The sequence below is a fragment of the Pyrus communis genome, chromosome 17 (assembly GCF_963583255.1).
Source record: "Pyrus communis chromosome 17, drPyrComm1.1, whole genome shotgun sequence".
NCBI classification, from domain to species: domain Eukaryota; kingdom Viridiplantae; phylum Streptophyta; class Magnoliopsida; order Rosales; family Rosaceae; genus Pyrus; species Pyrus communis.
Window position 1 is genome coordinate 4,623,124 of NC_084819.1, and position 18,678 is coordinate 4,641,801.

The 18,678-nt window shown below is 35.4% G+C and overlaps 2 protein-coding genes across 2 annotated transcripts in view; both read right to left on the reverse strand.

Moving 5' to 3' along the window:
• Positions 1-545: 545 nt before the first annotated feature.
• Positions 546-3,466, reverse strand: LOC137722389 (uncharacterized). The gene is made up of 8 exons (XM_068461380.1): positions 3,236-3,466; positions 3,048-3,125; positions 2,889-2,957; positions 2,526-2,600; positions 2,379-2,447; positions 1,405-2,013; positions 1,184-1,255; positions 546-991 (listed from the first exon to the last, which is right to left on the reverse strand). Exons 1-8 carry the CDS (start codon positions 3,347-3,349, stop codon positions 758-760), a joined length of 1,320 nt encoding a protein of 439 aa, XP_068317481.1. The 5' UTR covers positions 3,350-3,466; the 3' UTR covers positions 546-757.
• Positions 3,467-11,321: 7,855 nt separating this feature from the next.
• LOC137722422 (uncharacterized) overlaps positions 11,322-18,678 on the reverse strand; it is a 41,249-nt gene continuing 33,892 nt past the window's right edge. Inside the window, exons 53-64 of the mRNA XM_068461419.1 lie at positions 17,416-17,919; positions 16,557-16,734; positions 16,323-16,459; positions 15,545-15,671; positions 15,166-15,387; positions 14,726-15,085; positions 14,214-14,372; positions 13,833-14,114; positions 13,544-13,756; positions 13,371-13,423; positions 12,618-12,726; positions 11,322-12,062 (exon numbers count right to left, since the gene is read on the reverse strand). Coding sequence (XP_068317520.1) covers positions 11,715-12,062; positions 12,618-12,726; positions 13,371-13,423; positions 13,544-13,756; positions 13,833-14,114; positions 14,214-14,372; positions 14,726-15,085; positions 15,166-15,387; positions 15,545-15,671; positions 16,323-16,459; positions 16,557-16,734; positions 17,416-17,919 — 2,692 coding nt within the window. The 3' untranslated portion in view covers positions 11,322-11,714. The remainder of the gene's footprint in view (positions 12,063-12,617; positions 12,727-13,370; positions 13,424-13,543; positions 13,757-13,832; positions 14,115-14,213; positions 14,373-14,725; positions 15,086-15,165; positions 15,388-15,544; positions 15,672-16,322; positions 16,460-16,556; positions 16,735-17,415; positions 17,920-18,678) is intronic.

Consider the following 18,678-nt stretch of genomic DNA (forward strand, 5'->3'; position numbering starts at 1 on the left):
TGTCACAACCCATTAAGATATTGGGTATATCATGAAAACGAACGAACACAGAAAACACGACACGAATGTCAAGTCTACTTAAAACACCCCAACTTTTCAAATCAGTCTCAACCTTTCTAACATTCCAAACTAACCTACCGTAAAATTGGCATCTGTCATGTCTGAAGTTAGTTTCATCATATTCTTAAGGAAATAATGGAAAATAAAAATAAAAACTAAAAAAATTTAAAAAAAAAAAAAAAAAAAGCTGGCCTAATTTTATTTTTTTATACAACAGTCTATTTACACAAAGGCATAAAAGAATAAATTGGTATCAAACTCCTTGCCTATAGGATTCAAATCTAAAATTTGGCACTTACAGGTGAAGAGATATAAGTGAACATTTGGTTGGATTCCCATTATCTTGTTCACTACCAAGGATTCTTGGTCACTCGCCCTTGAATTTTTTATCCTCTTAACACTTATGTTTAACCTTGTTCGTTATTTCTGTTTGATTTATTCAATCCTATGGCAAAAAATAAAGAGTGCATGTGAGAACCCAAAAAGAATGAAAATCATATCCCTAAATTAAAATACATTTCCTGGTCATTGAATAACGTAATCAACAGAAAATTATTGTCTTCTGACCTTATGCATTCCCTTATTCCATTCTAGCCATTCGAACAATACAACTCAAGAGACAATTAATGGACAAAATTAAGAGATAGAAAAGGGAGTGTGGAAACCACTCCTCTGAGTGAGTCTTTTACCCTTGATTTCAACACTCTGCCATGGGAAACACAGACCCAATTCTTTCTCCAAAGCTATAGCATTTGATGTTGACTTGGTATGGACCCAGCTCAATACGGTTGTCCTCCCCACCCATGTAGAAACACAAGGTGTACAATGCAAGTTCAAATTCTGGGCTCACTCCAACTAATGTGCTTGATACCGCTTTCAAAACACCATTCCACTCGAACTGGATCGTAAGCAACTGGGTTTCAGAGTCTGGCTGCCATTTAGTAAACATAAGTTTCCAATGTCAGAGTAGTAAAAAGACTCAGATTCTAGCAAGGCAGTTGTCAAAACAAATAGAAAACGATGAGACGATGCTGAAACAGTACGGAAGTAATTTAAGAAACAAATACTATTGTTTCCACTATCTCGTAGCCTTGCAGGCGGAATATAGGATAGATTTACTTACAGTTTGTCCGCGTCTACGGGGAAAAATATAACCTTGATAGTCTACCCTTCCTTTTGCTTCTTCAAGGTAAAACTGGTAAGATATGGTAAAGGTACTTAGCATTTTCTAAGGGTAAATAAAAGTCATCAACTGGTTTGTCAACTAACATCATATTCATCTTGACATAATAAGATATGACAGGAATAAAAGTTATAGGCAAAGAATAAGTCATAAAAGACAACCTGAAGCCAATTGTGGAAGCCAGAAACCTCTTCTTCACCACGTTGTTTAATTTCTCCGACAAAAACATGCTCAAAAGCCGAGGAGGAAGCAGATGTACCACCACGGCCGTAAAGATCAAACCAGAGAGTGGACAATGTTCTTTTGAATTCCTGATAGCTCTCAGATACAATGCCCTTACGTGAGAGATACTTGTGAAGATATTTAATGGGGGCAGTTCTGCTGATTTCTTCTATGAATGCAGCTTGCTCTTGCTTCTCCTCGGATGTGATAACTTCTTTGCAACCCGCATTTGGGTTGTAGTTATCTAAAAGAGAACAGAAACGAGAAAAGGTAGGCCTCCGAAATATATCTTCACTCAGCCAGGTAAATAAGCTTGCTTCTGCCAAGTCTTCTCGTTGGTGGACCTTCTTCCCTCCACCACAGTCAATTTCATAGTCCTTTCCAGGCACTAGACGGTTTAAATCAAGTTCCCAGAGTTTATTGCAAGCTTGTGACAGATCAGAAAGCTCTTCTCCAGAAGGTTCTATGTTAGCACCTACTTCAGCCTCATCGGAGTATTCTTGCTCAGTGGCAGGCCGCTTATATCCATTCCACTGGCCCATCTGAATCTGTTGATTTTTATATCTAGTGAGAATTACATAGTGTGGCAGTACAAATTCATTTCATGTTACTTAGAACTAGTAAGGCAAGGTTAACTAACTTCGTCAGATTGATTTATTACAAGGATATTCTATAAGATTAAACAGAATCTGTGAAATCAAGTATTTGATCAAACTGTTTCAATGTTATGGTTCCAAATTTTCTAAAAAAACAGCAAGTTAAGCTAAGAAGCCAATCTATTGACAAAACAAACTATAACCCAACATCGAAAAGTTAAAGACCAAACTTTTGACAGTGCTGTCCCCAAATATGAAATGCAACTAAGATCTTCAGGTGACCTTTTTAATGTTTGGTAAACTCAAAGAAAACAAACCTTGTGTGGTTGTTGCCTTGGAGGCTTCTTGCCGACAGTCTCCCAACGATCCTGATTTTCCTCTTCGTCCTTCACCATGGATAATCAAATATAACGAAAATAGCCCCACTAAATTATAATTAAACAGATAATTTTAATAAGACAAACCTTCCTGCGCGAGTAGTTTTGGTTATAACCATGTTGTCCACCATCATTATTCGTTTCATATCCTTCATGCGAAGCCTGCATTTGAGATATCATTGAGAATAGGACATATCAAGCCTTAATCACGAAGTCTTACTTTATTGCCACATCAGATGGTTTACAAAATGCGATTCAAAAAGATGGTTTCCCTAGCATTCTCCGATTATGAAACTACGAATAAAGTCCTCTCATTATATATCCGTAGAATTTCCGATGCAGAAGTCTATATGTTTTTTTTTTTTTTTTTTTTCCCTTACGCTTCAGATGTTTACTTTTCTAGAAAATGTTGTCTTGAGATTTAAAACAATGATGAAAAACAAAATTCACCTTGTGAGGTCTCCTTGAAGGTTCCGAATCCACATTGTATCCCCCTGTGTTCCCCAAATGACTCTGTTCCTGCAACATCACACAAGCAAATCACATCAATTACACACCAAACAAACCGCGATAATCCAAAACCCCAATCCAGTCCAATCCAATCCAAACCTGTCTATTCCATTGATTTTGGTTTAACCCATGTGGGCGATCACGATCACCCTCATCCTGCTCCTCCCCGGACACAACCTGCGAATTTTAGCACGCACCAGCAGCAAACTTCAACTCTCTGACTCTTAATCAAAATTAAGAAATTCAAAAGGGTTTTGTTTTGAAGAATACAAGGGGTGGTAGCTAACCTGCGCCCAAGTGGATCTGGACTGTTCCTCCCGGTCCCGTGGACCGGGTTCTTCGTCCCTGTTGTCATCGTGACCGATCGCCACGTCGATCAGACCCTTGATCAGACCCTCCATTGAATACTAGAGAGAGAAAGGTTTTCAGAGAAATACTAGAGAGAGAAAGGTTTTCAGAGAGACAGAGAGAGATCCGAAAAGTTGAAGAAGATGACGAAGGTCGTTGAGACTGAAGGAGTGGCGCGTAATGGCAAACTTTATAAATAAGGAAATTGTAAAGTTTGATCGATTTGATTGGATTGGATCGCGTTTGACGTTTTTGCCAATTATTTAATGCATTGGATATATAGTTCAAATAATAAACAAATTTTTAAATGCCACTCCAATAAAATATTTCTCAAATCATTATTCAGAGAGATTTTAAAGTGCATTCAGAACATAGGATGTTACAGTTTATGATGTTATATAAGTGGAATGAATTTTTTTTTATTTAACTATCCCTTTATTTTATAATAACATATAACGTATGTTCTCGTATTCTAAACAAATTGAAAAATCTCTGCATTATCCATAACAAACTTAGTTACAAAAAATGGAAATGCTCCTTCAATACAACGATATTGGAAGGACTTGTGCTAAGTTACACTATAGACTAGCAATAATTTTAAAATATATATATATCAGTAGACCGTAACATAGCATTATAACGAAATTATAAAAATAAAGGATACAAAATTTTTTTTTTTTTTGCTTTTATGATAAAAAAATATGTGGTCTACAGGAATTACCTAACTCACACGATGAGTCATCAATGATTTGACCAAACACACTATTCTGCGAGTTGAATTTAAAATTTTCACTAATAAATAAATAAAAAATTAATAAATTGTAATACTGATGACAAGTTATATACTTAATTGAATTAGAGATTTTGTCAATTCAGTACTATGATATGATAATATTTCTCTACATTTATAAGTAAGATATTTTAGATTCAAATATCGTTGAATGAAAAAAAAAAAAGCCTTTTGAACCTTTTATATTCTTTAATAAAGGGCAATTCTTTTAAAATTGTTTTATTTTTTGCCGACACATTTCCACCATACGAGTGTTGACACGTGCGTGGTGTAGAAATAAACACATTCTCTTTTTCCAGATCGAAGTCGAAGTGCTTCTGCAATATACTTTTAGCCACTACGATCTACGACAACGTGTTGGGTCCTCTTATAATGAACTCTGTCATATATTCGGAGCCTTCATTTTATTTTTCAATTTGTTTTTTTATTTTTTTAACCAATGATAGTATCTACATTAAATAGGAGTATGATTGGCCTTATAATAAGCTAATAATAGTATGGTTCAAATTCATATTTGATGAAAACGAACCTAAGATCTCTCATTTATAAATAAAGAGAAATATCACTAAATCGTAATACTAAATTGCTTTTTTTTTGTTAAAGTCTTTATTTTGGTCATCATCATCTTTTTACTTTTTTTTTTTTTTAAGGATTTATTTATCATTGTTTAAAGATATTCTTAAAATTATTCATTAATTTGGAAACTGTTTAACTATGCATATAGGGTGGAGCAAATCAACGAGAAATTTTTTGGGGTTTTGGTAACATTAGCTGAGCTGGTGTTCCCAGTCCTTAAGAATTTTACACCTGTTTGTCTATTTTTTTACATTTGATGAAAATGACTCCTATGTCATTTATTAACTAGGGTATACTCTTATAAATATATGCTTTTAAATTCCTACCGTCTAATAGATCAAACAAATAATATCTCATTACTATCTTACGTTCTCTATCGAGTCTCAATGATTTTAAATCCAGATCCTACTTCTTTTGTAGAAAGACAATCTTAAGGAGAAACGGATAAAATTTAGGGAAGTTTAACGAAAAACTCCCGGAACTGTTCACTTTAACTAAAAACCACATTTTTACACTAAAAAGTCAATCCTAGTACTATTCATTTTACCCTTTATTTTGTCCTTATCGTTAAAACTCAAAGTTTTCAAGCTATTTTCATTAATTTTCCTTAAAAATTATGGATCGCTTTTTGGTTCTTCCAAAGACTAAAATTGCAGGATTCAGCGGTTTACAAGTTTTGTTTTTGTTTTTGCTGTGTATCAAACAACAGTTACAAATTTGGTCATTACCAAAAGTGAGATACAAAGTGAATAAGCAAAAGAAGAAAGAAAACATTGAAGCAAATGAGCATGAATCTAATAGGTATAATTTTCATATCCATAGTTTATGTAGGAAGTTGTGGTGTTGTATTTTAGCCGACCGGCACTACAAGAACCGGCACTACAAGAAAATATCATTTTGCCAACGAATATGAGTGTTTACACCACATCAATCAATACCTCTGTGTAACCAATTGAATATGGGGTCAACTTTAACTAAAAGCTAGTATTATATTCTGTAAGAGTAACAGTTTTGAGAAGATCAGCTTAAACGCGTCCCCCTAGTTATAACAGTAGAGCAATTTTTTTAGGTATTACTGCAAGAAAAGTTCACCTTCTCCTGATTTACTTTCGTTTTGAAATGTTACTTTATGGTGCCTCTATAACTTATTTTTGGATTGTTGGAATAACATTTGAACTTGGTAAATGTTGCAATTTTCCATATGTAGCTGTTTTTGCTTCATTAATCGGTAGTTGGTAATTATTTCGCTTGTGGTTAACTTATGTAATTTCCACTTTGCTATTTTATAAAAATTAAAATATTAACTATAGATATTTTTTAATACAATCGATATTTTACCGTAACCCTACTTTGATTGAAAAAGTGGAGTTGGCAATACGATAGGATGAAGCAAAAAATCCTATCCATATGGCAAATCAGGGCCGGCTGAAGTACACACCCACCTAGGCCCCCAATTTTTTTTTCTTAAAACACACACACACACACACACACACACAGATATATATATATATATATATATATATATATCTAATAGTTATAAAAAAATAAAATCATAGGCAATAATAATTTTTCACAATTTTTCTTTTTTTTGTACATTTGTTTCTTTTCTCTCACCCACATGTAACTATAGTTTTACACCTAAAAGGAAATTACTATCCTATTCATTCTAGTATTTTCCTTAGCCGTCATATGTAGTCCTTGTAATCCAACCGTTCATTCATTTATTGAACGTAATAAGTAACTTTGTAACAATAAACAATAAAAAAAAACTAGAATTTGACGTACTGGGTAGTGAGACTAGCGACTCTTCTTTCGGTCAAATCGGTCCGACTTAGTGACGACTGGTAGGCGATATCCTTCCTCTCTTATAGGTCAGGTCACTGCTTTTCTTGTCCAGCTTCCCTTTCCTCTTCTTTTTACTTTAATTTAATTTGTAAGCTTGTTTATAAATGGAATTAGGATTTTTGAATCTGTGCCCCCTCTAGGGATCTAGGATTTGAAAATTTTTAAGGATTTAGAGATTCAGTCTTTTAGGTGTTTATGATTACTATAAGGATTTAGGATTTGAAAGATTTTAGGGCTTTTTCTAACTCAATCTTTTAGGCGTTTATGGATTCAATTTTAGGGTTTTATTTTGAAATATTGTTAAGTTGGAAACATAAAAAATAAAAACTAATGATTATCAATGTCATCATCCATTCACAGATTGAGTGTGTTAGCGATGCAAGGCACAGCGGATAGAAATGAAATAAAATGAAAAATAGAATTGATAGGTAGGGTCTATTATCTCTTGGTGCGAGGAGAGGCATCAAACCCCTATAAACTTTGGTTCTAGTACCAGCCTACAACGTAGGCCCTAGAAAGAACAAAGCAGCAGACTCTTAAACATGAGAAGGGTAGAAATATGAGATAGAAATCTCTCTGAATATTTCATTCACCATCTAAAATGTTCAACTCCTTCATCTTACAACAAGAAATGGTTTTTATAACCATTTTGTAACTTACATTTAGAAATGGTTTTTCCAAATAGTTTCTAGTGATGAATAGGCTTGGAAGAGTAATCCAAGCTCAGAATCAAACTCACCAACTATTTTTTTCCAAGGTTTTCTCATGATGTCATGAGCAACAAAATCTTCCCAAACATAATCATGATACAAATGCGAAACTTTTACCTCTTGATGAAACTGGACATGGAAGTCTTCATCCCTTGTAGTCAAAATGTTACTATGGTACTCATCATAAATTGGTGGATAGTACCAATCAACAAACTTCTCATAGACTTCTAAATCTTCATCACAGACAAAATTATAATCAACTTTGTCGGTACATTCCATATGTTCAACTTGTGTTTCAAATCCAGTGTTAAGAAGTTTTTCAACCTCAAAACATAAACCACAACAAATGTCACAAGAACCTTCTGGACAACTATCAAACTTTGGAGGAAGATCAAGATTTACGAAGTTGTCACCTGAAAATTCCAAAGCAACCATTTCTTTGATTTCCGTTTGTAAAACATACCTAGTCTCAACTATTGGCAGCAGTGACATGCTTTAGTAAAATGAGAATATTGTTTTGCACAAATAACAGATTGGAAAACCGCTTGAAGATTTAGAAACTAGACTGGAAAGGCTTTCTACTGATATATGGCTTGATGGTTAAGTAATTTTTAATGAACTTGAAACCTTGCCCGCAACACAGATGATATGCTGGCTTTGCGCAGCACCAACGCTATGTGGTGTTTTGCCAATATCAGTTCACACAAAACTCTGTTTGATGCACAGTTTATTGCATTAGAATTTAGACTCCCTGAGCCTTCCGATGATGTATAACTCTCAAAATAAAAGGAAAGGAAACTGAACCAGAATTGACGACCAATAGAGATGATGTGCCAGTCTGAAGAATGTCTCAAGCTCTGATAACCAATTGATGCAGGGCGCAGCGGATAGAAAACAAGAAATGGTTTTTATAACCATTTTGTAACTTACATTCAGAAATTAAAAAGACAATAAACATAAAAACACCTAAAATTGAAAATTACATAAACAAACGCTATTACCAGCCATAAAAACGCCCTAAGGCCTTGTAATTAACCTTATCAGCCATTTGTATTAAAACCCTCTTTATTTCAGCACATGAATTCATCTTTCAATAATTTATGTGCTCCATTCCACATGCATCTGCTCTTTTCTTGTTTTGAATCAGTTAGCTACATTTTTAATTGAAAAAGAATTAGTTGAAAATTAGATTTATAAACTTATTTAGTACATTTGTGTCTAAAAAGAAAGACTTGTAATATTTAAGTAATGTTTACATATCTTTCTTCTTTTGATATTAATTTTTAATGATATTTGATGTAGAGGTAGATTTTTTCAAGTATTTAGCGAATATTTTTTTTTTTTGTACATACCAATGTACAAAGGTGGAATTTAGAAAACTCTACTGCCCACTTTAAAGCTCGCCTAGAACCCCAAATTCTCAAGGCCAGCCCTAAGGATAGAATGCCTCACGGGCCCAAATCTGTAGACTTGGTTTTACTATTTCAAATAGAAATATATAAGGTTATTAGGTGTACTCAACATATCAACATAGAGATGCGCGCATATGCATATTAGGAATTGAACTTTTACATTAGGAATGAATATATTAAGTTATTGATTAGGTGCATTCAACACATTAACGTACAAATTAAACGTGCATCGAACTTTACATAAGATTATTGATTAAGCGTATTCAACATATCAACGTAGATAAGCAAATATATAAGGTTATTAGGTGTACTCAACATATCAACATAGAGATGCGCGCATATGCATATTAGGAATTGAACTTTTACATTAGGAATGAATATATTAAGTTATTGATTAGGTGCATTCAACACATTAACGTACAAATTAAACGTGCATCGAACTTTACATAAGATTATTGATTAAGCGTATTCAACATATCAACGTAGATAAGCAAATATATAAGGTTATTAGGTGTACTCAACATATCAACATAGAGATGCGCGCATATGCATATTAGGAATTGAACTTTTACATTAGGAATGAATATATTAAGTTATTGATTAGGTGCATTCAACATATTAACGTACAAATTAAACGTGCATCGCACATATACATTTCGTAGATCTAGTAGTATTATAACAATTACTGTTCTTCTATAAATTAGTAGATTCAGATTAAATTTTAAATCTACCCCTCATTGGTCAATATTAAATACATAGTCTTTTGGATCACTATATATACCTTGGTCATTACTGTATATATATTTCATGCATTAGAAATGTATTGTTTGGTTTTGGTAAAGTTGGAGGTAAATTCTAGTCGGTCGTTGATTTACCAAAAAACTAGATAGAGAGTTGCCATCTCGACTCAGATTCTGGTAAATCAATGATTCGATTAGAACTTAATTCCATAAAACTTCATTTTCATGACGAAGTTGCTTAGCGAATTCGAGTTCAAGAAGCTAGGACATGAGTTCCAACCTTACACGTGGTGAGATTAGTCACCTACTATAAATTATATTCTTCTAGTAAATTGAAAATTTTACAACAATTCTAGCTGAGAGCTTGTATATTTTCAACATAACTTGTTACTTCTATTGATGAAATTTAATATTTTTCGAGTAAATATATGAAAACTCCATCCCCTGTGATTAGATAATTGAAGCTTAGAGCTTATGCGTTTAAAAACACTTAGTAGTACAATTTAGTTGTATTCATCTTCACTTCTTAGTAAGAAGTTTTATGTTTAAATTTTACAGATGACGAGTTTGAAACCAATTTATACCCCACCTCTCCCCAAATTGTTTTTTCAGACATTCTAAAACAATTATTATTTTTTTTTTATTTTGTTATAATTTCTGCGAATAATAACTACACATTTATAACTTTCTTTTACATTTGATTGCTTTCTGCCACTGTGGTAAAATGTCATTTGCCAATATACAAGGTTATTGATTAGGTGTATTCAACATATCAATGTAGATATATTAAGAATTGAACTTTTACGTTAGGAATGAATATGTTGAACTTCCTAACGAATATGTTAGGTTATTAATTAGATGTATTCTATATATTAACAGTGCATCGCTAGGTTATTAATTAGATGTAGGTTATTAATTAGATGTAGAGATTAAATGTGCATCGCTGTTTCTTAGAAACTATTTTTTAAGGTCAAATCAAATCGGATAAGGTATTCGGAAGATAGTCACTGTGCTAAAAAAAACTCAGATTTAAACTCCTATGGTGTACTCCGTTAGCAAATTTAGTCCAAAAGTGATTTTTTCCATTAACTATCTGTTAATACATGGGTAAAATTGTACAGCAAGAATTGAAAGGCTTGAAAGACTGGCCTTTTGCAGGACATGCTCAATGTTCCAGTCCTCTATATCATTGGAGCTTTTTCATGGCAGACTTTAATGTGTGGTCTGCTTGGAATTCCTCCATCAAATGGAGTCATCCCATAGTCTCCAATGCATACAAAGAGTTTAGCTACTCTTAAACACCAGGTAATCACACAAAACCTTTTCTTTATCTAACTGTATGAAATGCAGACACCTTTGGTTTACCAGGAGACCTCATCTCGAGTATGACAAGAACATAAATTTTGATTTTCAAGTTTTTTGATATTTTTTGATATATTAAACCTGTGGCTTTGATTTGCAATGGCAAGAAGACTAGGCCGTAGAGTGATCATCGTGCTTTAATTAAAACAATTTTTTATGGGAAATTATATGGATGCACCAACGAGATTGATGATTTATTGCCGGTTGAGGTGAAGGAGCAACGTCTCAGTAACCTGCTCCAAGTTTTTTTAGCACAGGAACTATCTTCCGAATACCTTATGACCACATAGATTATTTATCCAATTTTGCCTTTAAAAAATTCTTTAGTGAACATATCAATTTTATGGATCTACTAATACTATGACAATTAATACCCTTCTTTAAATTAGTGTTTCTGATTGAACCCTTTGGACAAACCATAAAATATTTGAGTTGGCACTTTCCATTAGTTAATGACGATAACTTGACTTTCACGACCAAGTTGCTTCAGCATGAAGGTGAATCTACCACACCCGATTTGAAAGACTGAACATTCATAGATGAGATCGCTCCCTGCAAAAGCTTGTGACGGAACAAATGATGGCTTAACCAAAAAGTACGTGACAGGTCTGAATCCATAGTTAATTCTACCACATTCGTTTTTCTACAGAGGTCGAATTGCTGAGTCACTTGACTCATAAGCAGAAAGACTAAAGCGAAAAAATTTCTTTCGACTCCACCAGAATCCAATCGCGGTATCATACAATAGTCGGTTCCCTTCCCAGGAGAGAGATTCATCATCACCTTGAGCGAGACATCAACCGGTAATTGTTTACAGAGAGATGAACGTGAAACAAATTGCACCCAACGCTATACGAGAGACGATATGCTGTACAGTAACACTGTACAAGACAGACGATATGCTGTACAGTAACACCGCATACGAGAGACCTTTTCTAGCTAGAAAAATTTTGGAAAAGGTCCTTACAATATAAACACACATTTCAGTTCTCTTTTAGAGATCGCAAAAGAGGCTGCGGATCGTCGAGGATCCTCATAGGTTTCCAGTCAGATTCTTCCTTGGTTTGCCTTAGAGCCACAAAGTGAAGCGCGTCGCTTTGGACTTGATAAATGTGACACGCCCACGGGTAAGAATCTGGAGCAGACCAAACCTTTTGCGCTTCGAATTCCGTCTCTTCAGCAAGTGACTCGGACACGCAATACACTTTGTCAAGTTCCGGCTCCCTAAAACCAGCCATAGCAATGCATCCGGGAGACACATATCCCTCCGGAGCCCGAGGATGCCAAATCGATACCGGTGCTGCATAGTCATCCGTGCAGTTCCTCCATACCTGCATATGCACGTATATGTTAACCATTATATAATAGATGACCGTAGAAAGGTCATTAATATATGACAAAAAAGAGCCATCATATAAAACTTCAAGCGAAACAGGACTCATCATGGTTCAATATCGAATGTAATTAAGGCAGGCCGCGCTGACCGGGGTGATAGATTATATTGAGCAAACTTAACCATGATCCAGTTCACGATTAGAAGTTTAAAACAAGTTTGAAAATGAGTGAATGGTTTATGATGAAAATTTCCAAAATCCCCTACTTTCGTTCCAATCGTTATTATGTGAGAAATGAAACGCTCTAGACTATTCCACACGTGATATGCCTGACATATGAAAAGAAAACATACAACTTTCTCCTGATGATGATTAAGTTGACCATCAATAGCTACAATTTGTATGAAGGAAGTTTTTCAGTACAATGAGAGAGATGCTATTAAGGCAAACCACAGATATAACACACACAAAAATACGACCTCAAAAGTTCTATTAATCCTCACAGACTATCCTAACTAGGTTATAACTCTATTAGTGATTATAAATTCTTACCAGGTCATAACCAACCGGAAGTGCAAACAATCTATCAATCTTGCGATAAACAGCAGCAACGTTTGGAGGATGGCTGCCAATGCGAGCAATATCACCAATCGAGACATAGCTGAAGAAAATAAAACCACTCATCAATTTTCCCAATGACAACTAGTAGCATCTGGTGGTGAAATGCATAATTTCAGGAGACTGAAATGTTGAACTAGCATATGAAACACGGTTCTACTTTCTTTAGAATACGGGGTAAAGGATCATCTTAACACAAACACTTGAGACATGTTTTTCATTTTCGTAAATCACATATATTAAAGGCTAAAGAGAACCACATATGGCCATTTTCGTCTTTTCCTGATTTTTCTCCTTTAATTGGGGAAGATTCGGATGGAGCCCTCGGGGTGGGGCATTAAACCGGTGATATACCATAGCTTTAGCTCAGCTAGAGAAACGTCTAGGAACAGCACTTTTCAACATGCCAGTTGGTCCCCTTAGGTTGAGCAAGAATGTGACGGAGCTTCTTGAACTTCATGAAGTTCAATAACAAATAGCTTTTAAAAGTATCCTAGCTAAAAACAGAAACAGCGCTCTAACTGTTGCTACAGAGCATTCACATGAACAGTCCTACTCCAAACTAAGTAGGCTCTTTGACTGATACATAGAAAGATGCATTTGTAGTCCGAGACAAAAAAAATATAAAATGCAATGAACATTAATGTTATCAGGAAAAATAGAAAGTAGAAAATCGATAATAATTACCCGTCTGGACAGATGGGTCTCCAAATGCTACATATTACACCATCTTCAGGAACCTAATTATATAAAACAATGATTCATCTTAGACTGCAAAACCATAAGGTGCCAAATCTTGACCAGATAACAAGAAAGTACTAAAAATGGAAACAAGGTAAGCAACGTGAACAGTAAATCACCTGTTTTCTGCACAACGTGCATCGACTTCTGGATTCTTGTTCGCTGCTCCAAATCTTCGAAAAGTTAATACTGTGTTTAACAAATCTACCATCCAATGCAGAATTGTATGATGTGATGTCTCTCAGCCTAGTAATTGCCTTGGTCGGTATACGGTGCTCTCTCCCATCAGCTTCAGACCCAGAAAAATACACATGTCGCTGGCTTGATGGAACCTGGGAATGGTGAACCATATTAGAATTGTGTATATGTTACCTCTTAAAAGAACGAATCTTTATGTACAGTATTAACCTTCAGAATTAGGCAGTTCATGTCCGACTGAGATGCTTTCCACATCTTCCGTACTACGGAACAGATCCTAACAGCTTGGGGTTCATTTCCCTCAATTTCTTCAACACTGCACTTTATCACCTGGACAAAATTTTCTGATCTTCTAAAATTTTTGAGGTGGAGGATCAAGTGAGATGGTTGATTGCAGCCTGCTTTTGCCAACTCCACAGCCATGAGCTCTTCCCAAGGTACATCCCACATGATCTTGCAAGGTTTCTTATCCATTTTGTCTGGAGCCAAACACTAGAAAGCAAAGAAAGAAGATTGAATGTCAAGCAGACAAAAACATTGGGCACATACAACAGAAAAACCTATAGGCCATTGCAAGACCACTTGACTAACCTGAAGCAGCATGACTCGCTTATTTGTAACTAAAACAATCCGTTGGTAAGGCACAACAAAATGATCTTCATAATAATCAGACCAAGCAAACTTTGATGGTTCCTTGAATAGTTCAGTACAACCAAAGTGCCGATGTGCTTCAGCAAGGTATAAAATCATCTGCCGAAAAGAAACAAAGAAAGTAAAAATAAATAGGACTTGTACATTAAGATAATAGCGACTTCTTTTTGGTGGAGCAGTGTGACAGTGTCAAACAAAATTACCCAAGACTCGCAAACAGTTGCAGTAAAAGGCTAATAACTAACAAATACTTTTGATTCGTATTTGAATCTTTGATACATGTATTTCAAGCATCTCAGCAATGTGCCAATTGAAGTGAAAGACTTAAAATCACAATACTGAATTTTTTACCATCTCCTCCTTATGCATCCCGTATCCTATTCACTCACACTCCCAGGAAAACCAAAGTAAATAGTTTATTTGATCACTATAGTTAAGAAGTAACAAATTACCTGCCCAACAGCTTCTCTCTCACAATACTCTCTAAGTACAGCATCAGCATGGATTGCTCGGGGATTTCTAATTCTCTGAAAGGTTGTCTTGCTATTGAAAACCTCTAAGCATTTGGAACAACTTGCTCCAATTCCATCAACAGTCAAGGAGAAGAAGTCCAATGCCCCACTGACTGGTTGTACTATCACTCCTAGAAAAGCACGCCCAAGCCCATGAACTAGTCCTAAAACACCATTCTGTCTTGCGCTCTCTACAGGCTTTTTCAGCACTCCAGACACTCCAAAGGCAACACCTTGCACAAGTGCTTCTGTACCTTGCATAATTCCATCACCCACCCCAGTTATTCTCCTTGACGTCACCTGAAACCATTTCAAAAACAGCCTTTCATCATAACATTGCATTACTAATTTTTATTTCTTGGTTAATATGAAAACATTACCTGCTTTGAACGCAGTTGCAGAAATTGTCCATCAGTCGACAGCTCAGCAAACCCATTACTAAGAGAAGCCAATGTTGAACTTGTCATACCAAGTACATCGACTGAAAATATCAAATGTAGAGGATTATGGATCAGATCTCTCCAAATACGGTTACCAATGGCAGAAGCAATGGAACTCTTCCGCATGAATCTGTCTTTGTGCATCACCCTTCTCAAATGCACCTGCAGCAACGACATATTACTGTAATGACTATAGCCTCACCTCAATATTATGATGGATTGGAAACATGTTCTGTCGTTTACACATGAAGACTGTTTACAAGTTTGAGAAACTGGAGAGCAAATCATAGCATCTGAATAGAGAACCACCCAGACTCACCTGAATCTTGAATGCATTTCCGACAGCTGATAGTATGGGGCTCCACACTCCTAGAACCCCATGAGGTCTTTGGGCTGGTGCTGTTTCCAATGACACCTTCAGCCTAACTTCTGAAACATCTATTAGGCTGGAAAGAGAAGGAAAGAAAAACAGAAAAAAAGAGAGTAAGGAAATAGAACTATTATCCCAAAATTAAATCACAAAAAATTATTCCTGATAGTTCACAACTCATGTGGGTGATAATACAACAAATCCTATATGTAATTGCAAAAAGAATTGGCTGTGCTCAGACAGGTAACAAATATTTGGGTGATAATACAACGGGAACATGGAGGGAGGGAGGTAATTGCAAAAAGAATAGGCTGTGCTCAGACAGTTAACAAATATTTGGGTGATAATACAACGGGAACATGGAGGGAGGGAGGGAGGGGCACCCAATGGGTCTCGGGGAATGGAACTAGAAGGGTATCGATGTTTAGTTGTATACTTATATCTTTCTAAATCATATGGCTAATATTAAAAGAAAAGGAAACGGAATGAATGCTATATCAAATGACATATGAACCAATTTTGATTAATAAAAAGAAGGCCCAATGCCTTAGCATATGAACTTAACCACCAAATAAGGACAAAGCAGTGGTGGTCAATTTTTTTCCCCATTACAATTTCTTTTTTTGTTTGGTGAAGGAAAAACAGTTCTCTTCAGCGCTCATAACTATATTGCTGCAAATCCACTGAATTGCAGTTTCTGCACACAAGCAGAAGTTGTCATACTTACTCAATGCGTATTTCTGGATCAACTTCTGTGACACTAGAACTTTTAGGCAAACGATCCAACTGTAGATTATTGTAGAAATCCACCAAAGCCCAAATTATTGGTTCATGAATATTAAGCCTCCAACACTTATCGGTTACCTATCATGTCATCGCAAAAATTTGGGTCAGAGCTTAGTTACTTCTCACTGTTACAATTGATAACAAACATTTTAGGCATCGTGTAAAAAGGCATTACCCGTATATAAACATAAGGGTACACCTGTACGCCATCACTATTTTCCTTGCGCACTGTAATAGTCATTTTGAACACTGGATAATGCATGTCAGAGTTCATTTCTGGAGCCAACAGCACTGGCATCAATGTTAGAGGGAGCTGGTTGTCCAGCTGCAGAAGACCCAATATGAGCTTGAACCTAGAAGAGTGAAACACAAACGTTTGGTGTGTAAAGCATATTATTTAATAAGAAAAGCTATATTGGAGTGAGGATGGATCTGAAAACACGGAGTTCGAAGGATCAAAAATTGGACACAGAAAAGAATCAAACAAATGACAGTCGCATATGCAGAGAGTTCTGTAAAGTTAAAACAAGTGTTTAGCTTAAAAGAACTTGGGTTCTGAGTCTCTTGACAGAAGATTAAGAAGCAAAAGTTGTTTCATGGACCACGATACTCTACAATAACTTTATTGAATATAAACACTAGAACTTGGTTTGCTGTAAATTTGAATGAAAACTTATTTTCGGTTTTTAATTCAAACTTCCATACTTACGACACCACCTTTACAGCCACAATTCAATTAACATTTAGTTGTTTTAATTCTATTTAATAGTCATTACACTACTACCAATATGCAAATCACATGACTCTTTTAGGCATGCAAATGAAACAATGCTTCATATTTCTAGTATGTTTTTAACGGTTTCATAAGTGAGGTGATTACAAATCACTAGTCCTCTTTAATGTCATTAATAGCTCAATCTATAGGATAACATAAGTGATAAGAAAAGTCGAAATTTCAGAACTTCACATAACATTACAGCTGAAAGACATCCATAAGAAAATGCTAGAGGAGTATAAGAAGGTTATGCTCTCACCTGGCTGTTGTACCACCATCATAACCGGTCGAATATGATACGAAGACTCTCTCAAAATAAAAGTAGGAGACCTCTTTTGGTCTATGGTCAACAATAGAGATCCCTACAACTCCAAACTCAATTATAAGCTCAACAGGTGAGGCACTATTACTTTGATTGGTGTTTTGCATATGAGAATGCCCCCAATTTCCAGCAATTTGCAAATCCAAATTTGTCCCCGAAGTTGTTGTGTCTGTGAACCTAGCTACCTTGATATCACCAACTTCCATAACATGAAATTGTAATCCAAGTCCCTCATCTGCATAACATATCCCAGTCCTTTCCAAATCAAGTTCCCAAGGCCCATTGCTAGCACTGTCAACCTCAGCTTCTATGATTTTTTGGCCATAAGGGTCTTCCCAAGAAAAATTCGTTGTTGAAAGAGGTGCTAGGCGAATCCAGGCATCCTCACCAAAAGCAGACTGGCGAATTCTAATTGTTTTGCTGACTGTCCTGTTCTCAATTCTGCTCAAATGAAGCTTTAATAGGTTAGTCACCTATAAAACTCTCATATATATATAATATTATATATATATATATATATATATATATTATACACACACTACACACACATGGCCCATTTCTTATAAGGGATGCCCTTTTACTATTGATTAAAACAGATCTCAAGTGGGCCCAACCATCACTGCGATTAAAAATTCAACAAAATTGCAAATCATTTAGCCATCTAACTACAACACAACAAATAAATGAGTAAAACGTGTGTGATAACACTACGACATTTTATTACGATGATCAAATAGTAAACAATTTTCGATTCATAGAAGTTTTTGCAGGGGCTTATCCCCCACTGGGGATCTAAAAACTAAAGTTCGAATCACTTGATCATATTGCAGAGAGGCCCGGTCGGTTAACAGGTGTGTGTATCAATGTGCACGTATGCATGTTAACCTCCTTAAGAGTGATCAAAACAGATTAATTGTTGAAAGGGATCATTGGTAGGGGTATTCGGCATTCCACAATGTGGGTCAATAATGAGAATAGTCTAGCTTGTAAATCCCATTCAAACAACCATCCCTACAGAGGATCAGACAAATCCTGTTTGACCATTTGACGATCGTAAAGATCAATATTTCATCGATCGATAGCCTTTTAGCCAATATTTGACAATATAGTAATATACATACATGTCTGTTCTTTAATACACACCATATTTCATCGATAAGAGAATATACATATGCAAAGAGAATATATGGCGGGGGATAT